At 40.5% G+C, this 16,514-nt stretch overlaps 1 protein-coding gene across 1 annotated transcript in view; it reads right to left on the reverse strand.

Annotated features, from left to right (window-relative positions):
• YME1L (ATP-dependent zinc metalloprotease YME1L) overlaps positions 1–16,514 on the reverse strand; it is a 757,090-nt gene that overhangs the window by 180,590 nt on the left and 559,986 nt on the right. The window contains exon 12 of the mRNA XM_080280511.1: positions 10,548–10,699. Within this exon, the coding sequence (XP_080136637.1) occupies positions 10,548–10,699 (152 nt within the window). The remainder of the gene's footprint in view (positions 1–10,547; positions 10,700–16,514) is intronic.

A 16,514-nucleotide genomic window follows, 5' to 3' on the forward strand; every position in this document is an offset into this window, starting at 1 on the left:
AGGTCTTTTTCCACTTTTACCAAACTTGATTACATGACACTTGTCCACATTGAATTCCATTTGCCATGTACTACTCCATTCATGAAGTTTATTTAATTCTTCTTGTAGCTCTCTACAAGAGTCTGTGCTAGTAATTCTCCTTTGTATTTTTGCATCATCTGCAAACATATTCAGATAGCTCTCATTTCCAGTGTTACTGTTTATATCATTTATGTACACTAGAAACATGATTGGTGCCAGCACCGAACCCTGTGGTACTCCACTAGTCACTTCTTTCCATGATGAGTAGTTTCCTCTTAATACTGTCCTTATTTCTCTTTTTATGAGAAAGTCTTGCATCCAACAAAACAGTTTGCCTCGAATTCCTCCTTGATGGTACAGCTTACATAAAAGTCTTTAGTGTCGTACTGTGTCAAAAGCTTTCTTGAAATCTAAATAGATACTGTCCACCCATCCTTCCCTTTCCTGTATTGTGTTTGTTACTCTGTCATAGTAGCTCAACAGATTAGTAACACATGATTTTCCTTTTCTGAAACCAAACTGTCTTTCTGTTATCATACTGTGTTCTTCTAGATCATTTACCCAAGCTTTTCTTATAAGTTTTTCTAATACCTTGCTTACAACACTGGTCAGTGATACTGGTCGGTAGTTGAGAGGATTTTGTCTATTTCCTTTCTTGAATAAGGGGACTATATTTGCTTCTTTCCAAATATCAGGTAGTTTCCCTTGACTCAAGGATTTCTTGAAAATTAAAAATAATGGTTTACTTAACTCCTTTGCACATTCTCGTAACACCCAACATGAAATTTCATCAGGACCACTTGCTTTTCCTCTGTCTAATCTACTTAACTCCTCCTGTATTACTTTTTCTGCTATTTGTATATCTGGTAGTATGTGTGGACATGCGTGTTCCACATATTCCCTCTCAAAAATTTTTTCTTCTGCAAAAACTAATTGGAAATTCTTATTTAGTGCTTCACAAATATCTTTCTCTTGTGTATAAGTGATTCCCTCGTCCGTGATGGATTGTATTATATCTTTTACTTTGGTTTTGCTTCTGATATAGCTGTAAAACAGCTTTGGTTGATCACTACTTTTATTTATTATATCCTCCTCAAACTGTTTTTGGGCTTCCCTCCTTATTCTTGTAGTGTCGTTTTTTGCCTGTTTGTAATTATTATACGCCCTTTCACTATTGTGTCTACTGTATCTATTCCACAACATATCTCTTCTTTCTTTTTATTTTTTACATTCTGTATTGAACCATTTCTGTATTTTCTTATCTACTTCTTTGTGCTGTGGGATGTACTTCTGGACTCCTATTTCATAAAATTCACAAAATTTTTTATATACAGCATTTAAATCTTGTCCTCTAAGCTCATTTTCCCAATCAACTTCTAAGAAATACTTCTTTAGGTCTTGATAATTTCCCTTTTTATAGTTTAGTCTCTTTTTGTAACTATCATTGCTGTTTACTATGTCATATGCTATCCTGAAGTTATAATTTAGTACTGCATGATCGCTTTTGCCGAGTGGAGGGTGATATATTAAACTGTCAATGTCATTTTCTTGCCTAGTAAATATTAGATCTAGCACTGAAGGTACATCAAGTCTTCTTTTTCTAGTGGTTTCCCTCACATGTTGCGTTAAGAAAAACTCTTGTACGAGATCCAGGAGCTTTTGGTCCCAACAGCTTTCTTGGCTATTTATATCTAGAGTATTCCAATTTATATTTGTACTGAAATCCCCAGTTAGTATAATTCTTTCCGATTTCTCTTCCATTTTATGTAGCAAGGATCTTATACTCTGAATTGTACTCTCTGCCATATTCGTCTCCTTTCCCATGTGTTTGATCTGGGTGGCATATACAAATTGGCTACAATTACTTTACCTTCAGGTGTGTCGATCTCTACTGCAATTAGTTCTACTTGTGATGGTATATCTAGTTTTATTTCCTTGACTTTTAGATTTTTCTTAGTTAATATTATAATTCCTCCTCCTTTTTAAAAATTTCTGTCTCTTCTCCATATATTGTATTCCTCTAAGTTTAGTATGTCATTGGATATCCTTGGTGTTAATTTTGTCTCAGTTAGGCATATTATTTGTGGTTCATTTCTCTGGCATAATCATTCATCTCTAGTAATTTAGATACCATTCCATCCACATTTGAGTACATCAACTTTATCATCTTGTTTATATACTTGTCATGGCATGGTTCTACTAACTTCCTCCTTTTTCTTCCGTCCTGTTTGTGTACCACTTTCGTACCTGCAAAAAAAAATTTCTTCTTGTCCTCTTCTGATCTTCCCTCATTTTTTGTTTTTGCTTCCTCCCTTTTCTCTTTCAGTAATTCCAGTTCCTCTTGTGTTAGGCATCTTTTTATCCATACATTTTTGAACTCCTCTTTTTCCATAAGATTCTTTGCATTTTTTAGTATCTCTTCCACAGTGTTTACACTCTGGAAAGTCACCTTTAGAGGCCTTGTCTTGCTTTTCTCGTATTTCCCTAACCTTTTGTGTTCCTCTATATCTTTACTACAGATTTCCTCTGATACTTCTTTCAGTAAGCTCATTACATCTGCCATCTCCTTTTTGTCTCTAGTGATTTTGTTTTTAATTTCTTCCTCTTCTATACAAGTGATTACTATTGATTTATTTATTTCTACTGAATCTCTGACTAACTTTGGATTGTTTTGGATTATTCTTTTCACTTCCTTTTTAATGTTTTTTTCCTCCACCCTTGTTTCTAAGTCTTTCTTTACTTTCACCATTTCAGCATACGTGGTTTCTACATAATTTTTGTAGCTTTGCACAGCTTCATTCACCTGTGTTATCTTCTCCTCAATATCACTGCTCTGGTCAGTAAGACTGCTTGCTTGTCTAATTGTCTCTGTGTCATTTTTTAACTCTTCCATAACACTCTAGTGATTAACTACTGTACTTCCCATTTCACTCACTTTCTTCCTATGCGTATTCAATTCCACTGTTAGTTCACTGATGGTTGTGTCTTTCTTATTGGCCTCCCTTCCCAGTTTTTCTATCTCTTCCTTTTGCAAGTGCATTTGCTTCTTTATTTCATCAATTTCAATTTTGAAAGCCATTTTTAGTTTGTGTACACGTTCAACCAGTCTATTGTGAGTCTCCACTTCAACCAGTTCTTGGTAGAAATCATCATTTTGCTTTTTACTTTTATCCCTTTTCTTTTCCAAATTTGTTTTACTGAAGTATGGATCCATTTTGTAATACTAAATGAACAGAGTGTGTACTTACAAAGTATGCACGCTTTCCCCGTGTTGCTGTAGTATAAACCAACCCAGCTGACTCAACGCATCGTGGTTCTTTGTTGTTTGAACCAGTCTTATTTAAACTTATTATTTCTTTTCCTTTTAATAATGAAAAATCATTTAGTCTAACCTGGTACAGAGCTTGACTCATTCAAAGATACTTATTTAGGTAATGCCTCTGGCCGTGTTGAGCTGGTATGGAGCGCCGGTACAGACGTCTACCTCCGACGATGCCGTGTGTGTGTGTGTGTGTCTGTATTTACCTATTTGTATTTACCTATTTGTAGTATGCAGGAATTGAGCAATGCTCGTGTTGTCCTGTCTCCATGTCCACATTTATCAAGTCTACCTTTACACACATGAATGTTTTTCTCATGCACCACCTCTTTGTCTAAGTCGTTCCAAATATTTAAGAATATACCTAATTGTGATATACACGGAATGTACTATGCTCGTGGGTTTCCGTCGCTGTTTCTCAATAAGTCGAATTTAACTTTAACCCTTTAACCGCGGGTGTCATTCCAGAATGACGTTGCAAAAACTGGACCAAACCGCGGGTGTCATTCTCGAATGTTTGTGAATATTTTGAATACCCCGCGTTTTTTCCGTGCGCCAATTGTTTCAAGGGAGAGTAGCTATTAAGTTCTTTCACTCCAGCCGACCCCCACCTCCCTCTTCCCCCCCCTGGGGCCCCACCTCCCACCCCCTGGGCCCCCCACCCCACCCCTGACCAAGCGCGCATCAGTATCTGTCCAGCTGTGTGAGTGACAACACATGTTGATGTGGCAGTGAAGTGCAGGCAATTACAGTGCCTTTTACCCGTCTCAGTGAACACAGAGTGGCTGTTGATCGTATATGTGCAGTGTTCATATATGTTTATAGTATTATTATCAGAATGTGTTAGGCAGTTGGAAATGGTGTGTGAGCGAATAATAGTGATTACAACACCGCTGATGTGGCAGTGAAGTGCAGGCAATTACAGTGCCTTTTACCTGCCTCAGTGAACACAGAGTGGGTGTTTATCGTATGTGCAGTGTTCATATATGTTTATAGTATTATTATCAGAATGAGGTTGGCATTTGGTAATGGTGTGTGAGCGAAAAATAGTGATTACAACACCGCTGATGTGGCAGTGAAGTGCAGGTAATTACAGTGCCTTTACATGCCTCAGTGAACACAGAGTGGGTGTTTATCGTATGTGCAGTGTTCATATATGTTTATAGTATTATTATCAGAATGAGGTTGGCATTTGGTAATGGTGTATGAGCGAAGGTAATGATGTGTGAGCGAAAATAGTGATTTTACACCCCTCACTTCTAACGGCACTGCCCGTCCTGTGAAAGTCAACGAAGTCATGAAACCTACATCAATGGAAAGCTGAAGGTTAGTACTTTCTAATGGTACCTTATTTTTTTCTCTAGCTTTATTCTGTGCAGAGTTATTAAGGTTAAAAGGTTTGTTTACATTTGGCTGAAACCCCCGCGGGAGAGGACAGTCAGACCAAAACAATACCCGCGGTTAAAGGGTTAAACTCGTTTAAGTTTTTAGACTGGACGATCTCTTTGTCCAGGCTATTCCATAAGTCTATACTTCTGTAAGGAAAGCTATATTTCTTGATAGCCTTCAAGCAGCTTGACTTTTTCAATTTCATTCCATGTCCTCTTGTTGCTCTCTTATCCCATACAAACAGATCTTCTTTGTCAATTTTATCTACTCCCACCATGGTCCTGAACACCGCAATCATGTCTCCCCTCTTTCTCCTTTCCTCTAACGAAGGCAAATCCAGTTTTTCCAGCCTCTCTCTGTATGACAGGTCTGTCAGACTGGGGACCATCTTGGTTCCTGTTCTTTGTATTCTCTCAATCTTGTTTATATCTTTCTTTTTGTGTGGGGACCACACTACCGCTGCATATTCCAACCTGGGGCGGATCACGGCCACTATCAATTTTTTCATCATTTCCTCATCCATATAATGAAATGCTACTCTTATGTTAGTCAAGAGCTTATAAGTCTCTCCAACTATCTTGTTAATGTGCTTTTCTGGTGACAAACTATCTTGGACCAGCACTCCCAAATCTTTCTCTTCTCTCCTTTTTGTGATTAATTCATTACCCAAAAAATAATTCAGTGATGGTCTCCTGGTAATTTTACCCATTTCCAATATTTTACATTTCTTTACATTAAATTTCATTTCCCACGTCCGGCTCCAATTGTGTATCCTATCCAAATCCTCCTGCAGTATTTTACAATCCTCCTCAACCTCTAACTTCCTCAAGATCTTTACATCATCAGCAAACAGACTCGCATAACTGTTCACTCCATCTACCATATCATTTACGTAAATCAGGAACATTACTGGTGCCAACACTGAGCCTTGAGGGACTCCACTTGTTACTTCCCTCCATCCAGACATCTTTTCCTTTATTACTGTCCTCATTTGTCTCTCTCTCAAAAAGTCTCTCATCCATTCCAGAAGTTTCCCCTTTAGTCCTCCTATATATTCTAGTTTCCACATTAGTCTCTTATGAGGTACCTTGTCAAAGGCCTTCTCTAAGTCTAAGTACACACAATCCACCCAACCATCTCTCTCCTGTACCACATCAATCGCTCTTGAGTAAAAGCTCAACAAGTTTGAAACACATGACCTTCCACTTCTGAATCCAAACTGACATTCAGCCAAAATATTCATCTCTTCCAGATATTTTATCCATCTGTCTTTCAGGATTCTCTCACACAATTTTGCGACCATGCTGGTTAGAGACACTGGTCTATAATTCAGGAGTTCTTCCCTGTTTCCTCCCTTGTAAATTGGTACCACATTTGCCCTCTTCCATTCTTTTGGCACTTTCCCCTCTTCCAGTGAGCATACAATTAAGCTGTGAATTTTATCCGCCAGTTGTTCTCTGCATTCCTTCAGTACCCAATTAGAAATTCCATCAGGTCCTGGGGCTTTCCTTACATCTCGAGCTTCCAGTAATTTATACACTTCCTGTACCTCCACTTTTATATCTTTCATCACCGGAACATTTCTAATCACTCCCTCCCCTTCCACAAGCTCCTTTTCTTTAGTGAAAACTGACTGGAAACGTTTGTTCATTATTTCTGCTTGCATTGCCGCATCCTTAAAGACCTCTCCATCTACTTTCAGCTTGGTGATTCCTTCCTTTTGTTTCAGTTTGCCATTAACAAATCTATAAAACAGTTTGGGTTCATCCTTGCATTTGTCAATTATACCTTTTTCAAAATTCCTTTCTTCTTCCCTACGTATTCTTGTGTATTCGTTTCTTCTTCTTTTATATTCTTCCTTTGTTCTGTCGTTACCTTTCTTTCTCCAATTGTTCCACGCCTTATCTCTCTCTTTTTTGGCTATCATACACCTTCTATTAAACCACTCCTTTTTCCTGTTTTCTTTCCCTCTTACTCTTGGTACAAATTTTTCCACTCCCAAATTACAGAGGTCCAGAAAGATATCCCACTTCCTCTGTATCTCTCTTGTTTCTCTGAATTTTCTCCAATCCGCATTTTCAAAAAAGTTTCTCAATCCTGTAAAATTTGCTTTGCCAAAGTTGTATCTTCCCTGTCTATGAAGCTCGTCTCTTGGCTCTACGTTTCCTATTAACATCTGGAACTCAATGACCACGTGATCACTTTTTCCCAAAGGACAGAGATATTCCAATGATTCTATTACATCGGGTTCTTTGGTGAACAGTAAATCTAACCTTGCTGGTGTGTCCTCACCTCGAAACCGTGTCTCTTCTTTGACCCACTGCGTCATCACATTATTCATTATTATATTTAATAACATAGTACCCCACGAATCCTCGCCGCCTCCCGAGTACCATTCCTCCCAGTTCACCTCTTTACAATTAAAGTCACCCACCAAAATTATATTATTGCTTTTCTCAATTATTTTTTGCAAGTAGCTAGCCATATCTGACAACATCTCATGGTATTCGTCATCCTTCCATGCTCTCGTCTTTTGGGGAACATACACTACCGCCATATCTCTCTTAACATTCTCTCCAGTTTCTAATTTCATATATATCACTTCAGCCCTGCCTTCTCCCATTTCCACAGTATCTACATTTATGTTGTTCTTCACTGCTATCATCACTCCTCCTCCCTTTTTTCTTTTCTGTCTTTTCTCCACAGTTTGTATTTACCATCTCCCAAATGAACATCAATATCTTCTCTTAATTTGGTCTCTACAAAGCACATGACATCAGGTTCATGTTCTCTCAAGAAATCATTAATTTCGATCCTTGTCGATATGAAACCATCAACATTAGTATATATCACCTTCAAATTATTTTTGACATTATTAATACCCTCCTCTCTCCTACTCTCTGTCCCACTTTCCACTTCCTCAACTTCTGATCTTTCACAACCATCCCCCCTAGTTTCCTTCACTTCTATTTCCTTAAATACCATTTCCTTACTTTCATATCCAATACTCTCCAAAAAAGTATTACGTTCTTCCTCTGACCTCTTATCATTTTTTTCCTTTACTTCTTCCTTTAATGATTTTAAAACTTCTCTTTCTTCTTCATTCAGATCTTTTCTTATTATAATATTTTCCATCCCCGCCTCTTTGCTTAATTTCCAGGTCACTTTAAGTATCTCATTTATTACACTTTCTGATGTAAACTTGACTCTCATTGGTCTTGTTTCCCCTTTCTTATAAGGCCCTATCCTCCTTATTTCCTCAATTTCTTTTACCCACTTGTCTCCTTCGGGGTCAATCTTGCCTAATATTCCTCTCACCATGTTCGTGTCTCTCTCGAGTCTTGCGAACATAACCTTTTCTTCCTCTTCCCTGTTTCCAAATACTACCACACATCTGTTCCTTTCTACAGTTTCTCTCACTATTTTCTCTTTTTTCTTCAGTATTTTCACTACATTTTCTTCCATTTCTTTCTTGTTCATTTCCCTTTCTTCCTGGATGATCTCTCTTAAGCTGACCACTTCTTTCTGTTCCTCTTCTACGTGTGCCCACTTTGCCTTGTGTTCTTCTAGTACATTACTCACCTTCTCCGTTTTGTTAGTACTCTCTTCAAGTTTCCTCCTCAGTTCAACATTTTCCCTCTTCAAATTCTTAATCTCTTCTTTGGCTGTTTCGTTGGACTGGATTAGACTCTGTATGGTGGTTTCCGTATTTCCTGACACCTCCTTTATCACTAGATTCTCTACTTTTTTTTCGAGTTCACTAATCCTCATAATTAATGTTTTCACCAGGTCCATGACATTAGTATTAGCATCAAATCCTTGAAATTCCATTCCCTCATTGTTTACATTTTCGGCCATCTTTAACGTACCGGTAAAGTACCTAAACAGCTGTTACCGAATAAGCCACAAACATTCATGTATACTATTGGCAACAAATCTTTACAGTTTTGGTAGTCTACCAACTTTCATTATTTTAAATTTAAAGAAAGACCCTAGGAGACAGGACAGACAAAATTCCTGAAACTACTCAAGGTTAGGAGCGATGCCTGGGACGACCTCTCTCTCCGGCTGTTCGTGTGTGTGTGTGTGTGTGTGTGTGTGTGTGTGTGTGTGTGTGTGTGTGTGTGTGTGTGTGTGTGTGCGTGTTGTGGGGTCCTGAGAGGTGCAAAACCCCCTTCTTACTCTGAATGCCTCAACTGAGGAAGTTTAGGAGTGTTTTGATACTGATGTGGATGTGGATGTGGTTGAAAGTGTTAAGAGAAATACTCTAAGATGATCTGTCCATGTGGAAAGGATGGAGAATGAGGGTCAGACTAGGAGTGTGTATGTGAGTGTGGTGGATGGGGAAACAAAAGATGTGATGAAGGGACTGAGTGGAGAGATATAGTATATGAGAGAGGGTGGTGTGAGATGGAGGGAGGGCAGCCAAATGGCAGAGGGCAGGGTGACACTGAGGCAATGTATTTATGGCCACCCCAAAATAAATCTGACTATAAGAGAGCTAGTATTCACTACCAGTGTCACTCCTGCTTCCATGCATTTTTTTAACATTTCTGAGAAGCACTCTGAAATGGCCAATTACATTATTCAATGGACCACTTAACTCTTCCATTAACTTCCCCCATCTAAATACAGCAATTACACAATGGGACAACTGAAGCCACATAAGGTAATGAAGACCATTCAGAGAAACATTTATTGAAAAATAAATCCTAGGAAACTATGGAAATGACCAAGGAACAGTTACTGGTATGATTATGCAAACATAATATACTCCACTCATTCATGCCAACTGAATGCCAAGATTTCACTAAAAAACTGTCCATGCAAGTCTGAATTACAGTGCACCCCCACACAATGCGAACTCACACAGTGTGAATCACCTACAATGCGAGGTCAACCCAGAAAATGCTTATTTTCATCAAATGCAAAAATCTGCAAATCGAACTTCTCAATATGTGAATAGGCTGTATGATTCCAGGGCAAAAATGGACTTCCCCTCATTACTATTAGTGTCGGGCTGGACAATGCAAGTCAGTCACACAAAGGCAGGTGCCTGGCAACGAGTGAGATTCAAAATAGCTGACAGCTGGCAAGTTATCTGCATGCAATCTACCGACATCCCTTGGTAAACAGACACTTCTCCTCCATAATTCTGTAGGAAACACGTTGTACCTCGTATCCTGTGGTCTGTTTTAGCATCATAGCAGTACCCATCTGTTTACCATGGTCTCAGCTGTTGACTTTGAAGGGTTTATAGCACCTCCAGACCTCAGCAGTGACAGTGAGAGTGACAACAGGGTGCCCTGCCCCACGGGGCGAGAGCAGACGCCCCGTGCCTCGGATACCCACCTCTCTCCCTTCTTAGCAAAGCTCAGAAGACACTTGAATAAAGGCACATGGTGTTCTATTTGTTGTTTTATTTGTTGGTCCAACTAGAAGTACTATTAGACAAAGTAACAGCAAGGCAGTGTAGGCTGGAATGGGATCCAAAAACCAAGCCCTGGGTGGGCTGTCCACCATATACCATTTTTCCCAAACGTTCTTTGGTTCATATAATACGAAATCGTAGAGCACGAGGGTTTCCGCCAACCATAAACTCGCACTGTGTGAGGGTGCACTGTGCAATACTTTGATTAATATGGCCATTTACTTTACAGTATGAGAGAGACAGGCCTATAGCACAGATGTTACATGGCTATACCAGAATTAACTCTGTCATATCCATAATTTCCTTAGTTTTCAATTCCTTAAGTAGTCTCAATTACCCCATGTGGTCTCAACTGTCCCACTGCATAGCATGTAAACAATGACTTACATGTCCAAGTGAGGGTCCCCGAGGTATAATAGTAACTTTGTGGAGGGGGTGAGAGTCCTTTGTGTAGTGCGCCACTAGCGTGTGACCTCCCTCATGGTATGCTGTCACAAGGTTTGCTTCCTCATCTGGTATGCGGGATTTTTTCTCTGGACCTGAGGGAATTAGAGAATTTTTATTATGTAATACTTTTACATAAACACAATATTATCTCTAATCTCCATGTATTATAGTAGAGTATATTGGTAGAAGGGGCTTGTGTGACATGTGCCTGGCTGTCTGGCCCTTTTCAGTGGAGCAAGGTATTAGTAATTCTCCCACTCTGATAGAGTCAAGTCTCATTATATGGCAGTTTGTGCTGTGATGAATCGCAACAATGATAATTTAAAAGTTACACCCTTTTTTGAAAAACAATACAAAAATTATCACAATTTCACTAGAATGATAATTATGATGGCTGCCTCCACTAATCTTGTGCAGATGTGGTGATGCATGCAAACCAACAGTCAGCTGTCTGAACTAACATGGCTCCCCAGAGTTTACATGCACAGAACCCCCATCTCAGGTCTGCAGAGGTGGAGGCCATTATGCCAACCTTTTGAAGACCCTGTCTCGAAAGCCCACTCACTTACATGTCCCATGCTTGTGATTGTCTCCCTTGCATTCTTCAAGTTGCCTAACCTTCTTGCTTGAATAAGGCCATCACAACTGCCAAATAACATTGCAAAGGCACTACAAATAGTGCTGTGTGCGACTGTAAGTCGAGTGAAAACTTTTAGTGAGTGAAATAGGTGAAACTTGTAGTTTGGAAATTAGGTGTGGTGCAACCCCCAGTGGAAAGCATGAAGCTAATGATACTACTGAAGGCATGTCTAAAAGGGAAAAGCTTAGCCTTTCCCCTAGGGAGAAATTAAACATTGTTAAGCGGCATTAGGAGGGGAAGGGACCAAGCAAGATTGCCAACACCTTAAAGCTACCTCAGTCCAAGGTCTCAACAGTGACAAAGAAATCAGATGCTGTAACTGTGGCATCACAAAACGTGCCTTGCCTAACTGCAAAATAACTAACCAGATCAAGGGATCCTATCCCAGGGGAGACAGTGTGTCTCCTAACTCTGTGGGTTAATGAACTAAACCTAGCAAAGCAGCCATTTCACCAAACTTTTATCTGCGCTAAGGCTCCAGATCTGTGGAGGGACCTCAAGGAAAAGCAAGGTAAGGAGGCCAAGGAGAAGTTCAAGGCCTGCAGGGGTTGGTTTGAGTGTGTCATGGGGTTTTTAAAGATTATTCAATATTAAAGGATAATTATTCAATAATATTGATAGCGGGACAATTAATTGTCTTGTTAAAATCAAGCAATGATTACTTTATGCTGGCTTGCTTCGGCGATTCTCTAAGAACGAGAATTTATAAACTTTCTCAACAGTACACAGCAGAGACTAATTCCTCACAATTGCTGTTTATTAGTACTGTTAGCCTCTGGAGAAAGTGACTTCACCCCTGACAATCAGTAACTAATGCTATTAATGATAACAGATTCTTGCTGATGCATTAACTCCTCGATGGCACAACGGATTTAAGCTTAATACAAAAGGACCGGCCTAAGTACCAGTTATCAATAGCAAAGTGTTTATGCAAGATAGTAGCTATAACTAGAATAAGCTTAATATGGAAATTAAAACACGAGTTTACATTACATTAAGCTCGAGAAAAAGAACTGTTAAATTTATTGATTAGAAAGAAATAAATTTACGTTACATTTCAAAATGAATTTAAAATAAGGAGATCTTACTCACTCGCTCACTCAAAAGCTAACTCTTAAACCTAGGAAAATGAAAAGAAATACTGGTCAGAAAAGTGGACAAAGTGGATGACTGGGTGTCGTTACTGAGGAAGGACACTGCACACGCTGAGCCTCTCGCCTATCACACTATGTGGAAATTAAGGAACGGTGGCACTACACGCTCTGGCCCAACCTGCTTTCATGGTGCTCAAACCTCGACTGCCTAAATCGTGGGAAAGAGGGAAGAGTTGTGGCCGCATAACCAATGGCTTGACTGAGCAAAACACGCCCACAACAAATCGCTCAGCGGAAGCGCTAATGTCTTGCACAAAGACGATCATTTATGACAGTGAAAAATTGTTTTGAAAACACTCCCGACCGGATAAGCGGTTAACTGAACGATAAACACTGGGATTCTACTAGAGTTCGCAGTTTCCCACTAAATTTAATGTCACGAGCCGACTCGTGACATTACACCCCATCAAAAGTTGAAATTTTTTTCCAGGAAAAAAATTTCAATATATACAGTATACATATAAATCCTAACTCAGTCACACAAGATTCACACTGTGATGTGTGTGTGCTATCCTGCTACAGCAGAAAGTCACAGTCGCCAGTGAGCGAAAAAACCTCGTATTTACGTTAATAGAAGCAAGCTTGAGGGAAAAACTCCGTGACGATGGTGAAAAATCCTGTAATCAGGTCAAACTGAGCGAAAAGTTCACTACATTTACATAACAACTAATTGTTATGTAGCGTAATGTATGTTATACAAAGTGTAGATGTGACAGTTGTGGTGTAACTGTGCCTACGTGTAAAATTACATAATGCAAATTTATTGTAAATAATGTGGTGTACCTGCCCCCCAACACAACACTGTTGCTCCGGCCCATGGATCAGTGTGTCACTGCAATATTCAAGGCCTGCTACCTCCACCACACAATGGAACAGGAGTGTGCGTGCTCCTTCACAGGGTTCCCGGTGGTGAAGAACATCCGTTGAGACATCCTCGACCTCTTGCATAAAGCTGGATTTGAAAAGGTCAACAAAGATGATGTGCAAGAGGACCTGAAGAGCCACAATGAGCAGCTACCCAGAGGAGCTCAATGAGCTATGGAAAAAGGTAGCAGAGGCACAGGAAGGTGATGAGGATGGAGGCAAGGATGAGCATCTTCATGTTCTCAATATGAAGACCTTGAAGGAGTTCCTTGCAATAGTGGACAAGGGAATTACATTCATCCAGAACAAGGACCCGAACCCAGCAAGGAGTGACACATCGATGCATGGCGTCAAACAACACATGAAAGTGTGCAGGGAGCTCCTGGCAACTAATAAAAAGGCAACACAGCAGACTACCATCACTTCCTTCTTCTCCCCTGCCGCCAGCAATGAGGAAGAGCCAAGGCCATCAACGATGGCATCACCTGCCTCCATCATGTCTGCCTCGTTTTTATCGCCACCTGACACACTCACATGTCACCGGACCACACCTTCCCTCACTCTCAATGCTCCATTCTCCACTGGCCTCACCACATCGCTCTCAATGCATCACTCTCCATTGGCCTCAGCTCTGAGGACCTGGAGTGACCATCCAGGATCTCCATCTGTCCCATAGCCTCGGGGGGGACTCTTGGTGATGACTCGGACTGGTCTAAGACGTACCTCAGTTGGTGGGGTGGATTTAGGATTTGTGATTGAGGATCCCCTCCCCGTCCCCCACTGAACCAATGCTATATTTACCTCACTAAATGATTTTTTCACCATGCGATAGGTTTTCACTTGACATAACTCAATCGTAGAGCGAGTACTGACTGTATTTTCTTGTCTCTTGTTTCTTAATTATAACACACCTCATCTTTATGTGGGTAAAAGGGTAACCACCACCACCACCACCACCACCACCACCACCACCAGCATTTTTCGATTTTCAATTGAGAAGTTATTATGGGAGAAATTCCTCATTCCAGTTAGCCATCTGTAGGTGGCACAGACTCACAGCCAAGCTGCAGGGTATTTAAGGACTACAGCATTTGTGATCACTGAAAGGAAATATATATACAGCAATCTATCTATTATCTGACATAACAGGGCCAAAGGCATAACTGGATATGGGCCATGTCTGGATACAGAGCAATATCCTTTACTGTACCCATACCCTACCTATACCCAACCTACTAGGGGGAAGCGGTGATGGTTTGGACAGTGGGACTGTTCAGACAGTGCATTTCCTGAGAAAGGTATGGGACCTAGGGCCGTGATGTCTTGTGTGAAAGTGCAAGAGTTTGCTTCTGCCACACAGAACCTCCAAGCTATAAATGTCACACATTTCAATGCAGGTCATATTTTATGTTTTTTTTGCACCTCCAATGTTATAATCTGAGTGTATATCATGAGCTCTACCTCCATGGACGTTTCACACAGCAAATTATGCATTATTAGGATGAATCTGTGTTGAATGTAAGAAATACTGCTATGAAAAAAGAATGTTAAACTTTCTTGTGTGAAATTTGAGGGTATCCCTCAATTAATTATAAAGATTCAAGATGACTTGGACAGTTGAGGAGGGGGATGGTTCGTCAGTGTCTAAACTATCCCTGGCAACAATATGCAATAAAAAGTCTTAAGTCAGTCAGTCAGAAACTGGGATATGGAAAAGTGAAAACAAAATTAAGTTTGTTTTGCAATTTGAAATTGAGGCCCGGAAAGTGAGATGTGAAGTCAATATTCCAGAGGGAGAGAGAGAGAGAGAGAGAGAGAGACACACACACACACACACACAGACCTATCATGACCTAAAGAAATCTATCTATCTCTATCTATTGCCAGACGCCTCAATCCCGTTTGGGGTGGCCACAAACAAATCGCCTCCAAGTCGCCCTGTCCCCCGCCATTTCACTGCCCTGCTCCCAACTCACACCCCCCTCTCTCATATACCTCTCCACCCCATCCCTCCATCTCATCCTCGGCCTCCCCCTCCCTCTTCCCCCCTCCAACTCACTCACATACACTCTCTTCGTCAGTCTTTCACCCTCCATCCTCTCCACATGGCCAAACCACCTTAGTGTGTTCCTCATAACGCTTCCTATCACATCCACATCCACACCACAACGCTCCTTTATATCCTCATTCGTCAGCCTGTCTCTCCACGTGACTCCACAGGCTCCTCTTAAATAACTCATTTCCACTGCTCTCACTCTTGACTTGTGTCCTTCCAACAATGTCCAAGCTTCACTTCCGTACGTTAGAGTTGGTATCACAATACTGTCATGTAGTAACTTTTTCACTTCCATGCTCACTTCCCTGTTTCTTATCACTGCTTTCAAAGAACCAGCAACCTTTCTTCCCTGCTGTATCCTTTCAAGCACTTCACCCTCCAAACCTCCATCCTTACTCTTCACACTACCCAAATACTTAAACGTACTCACATTTTCCGATTCCTCACCATCTAACCTCGCTGTACATTCACTAACTTCACCTCTCTCAAAGACCATCACTTTACTCTTCCCTACATTCACCTTTAGGTTCCGTTTCTTACACACTCTCTCAAACTCATCCACCAAGCCTTGCAGCTCCCCTTCGTCTTCACTCAACAACACAGTATCATCTGCAAACAACAGTACAGGGAGTTTCCAAACACTATCCTCTCTCACCAGGGCCACTCCAACATCCACTACCCTACCTTCTACCTCTTTTATTACCCCATCCATGTACAGATTGAACAACCATGGAGACATGACACATCCCTGTTTCAAACCAACTTTCAAAGGGAAAAATTCACTTAGTTCACCATCCACACGCACTGCAGCCTTCGCACCATCGTACATACTCTTCACAGCATTCAACAACTTCCCATCTACTCCATATATTCTTAACACTTTCCACAATCCTTGTCTATCCACCCTGTCATATGCTTTCTCCAAATCCATTAAAGCCGCATACAACTTCTTTCCCTTCTCTAGAAACTTTTCCACTAAAGATCTAAGAATGAATATCTGATCTACACAACCTCTTCCCTTCCTAAAGCCTCCCTGTTCTTCTCCAACTAATTTCTCTGTTCTTTCTCTAACTCTGTCTATAAGTATCCTACCATACACTTTTCCTATTATACTAAGAAGACAAATGCCCCTATGATTACCACACACTTCTTTTTCCCCTTTTCCTTTGTACAAGGGAATAATTATACCTGAC

This window comes from Coenobita brevimanus, chromosome 85, assembly GCF_032717465.1.
Source record: "Coenobita brevimanus isolate Jiangsu-jjx chromosome 85, ASM3271746v2, whole genome shotgun sequence".
NCBI classification, from domain to species: Eukaryota; Metazoa; Arthropoda; class Malacostraca; order Decapoda; family Coenobitidae; genus Coenobita; species Coenobita brevimanus.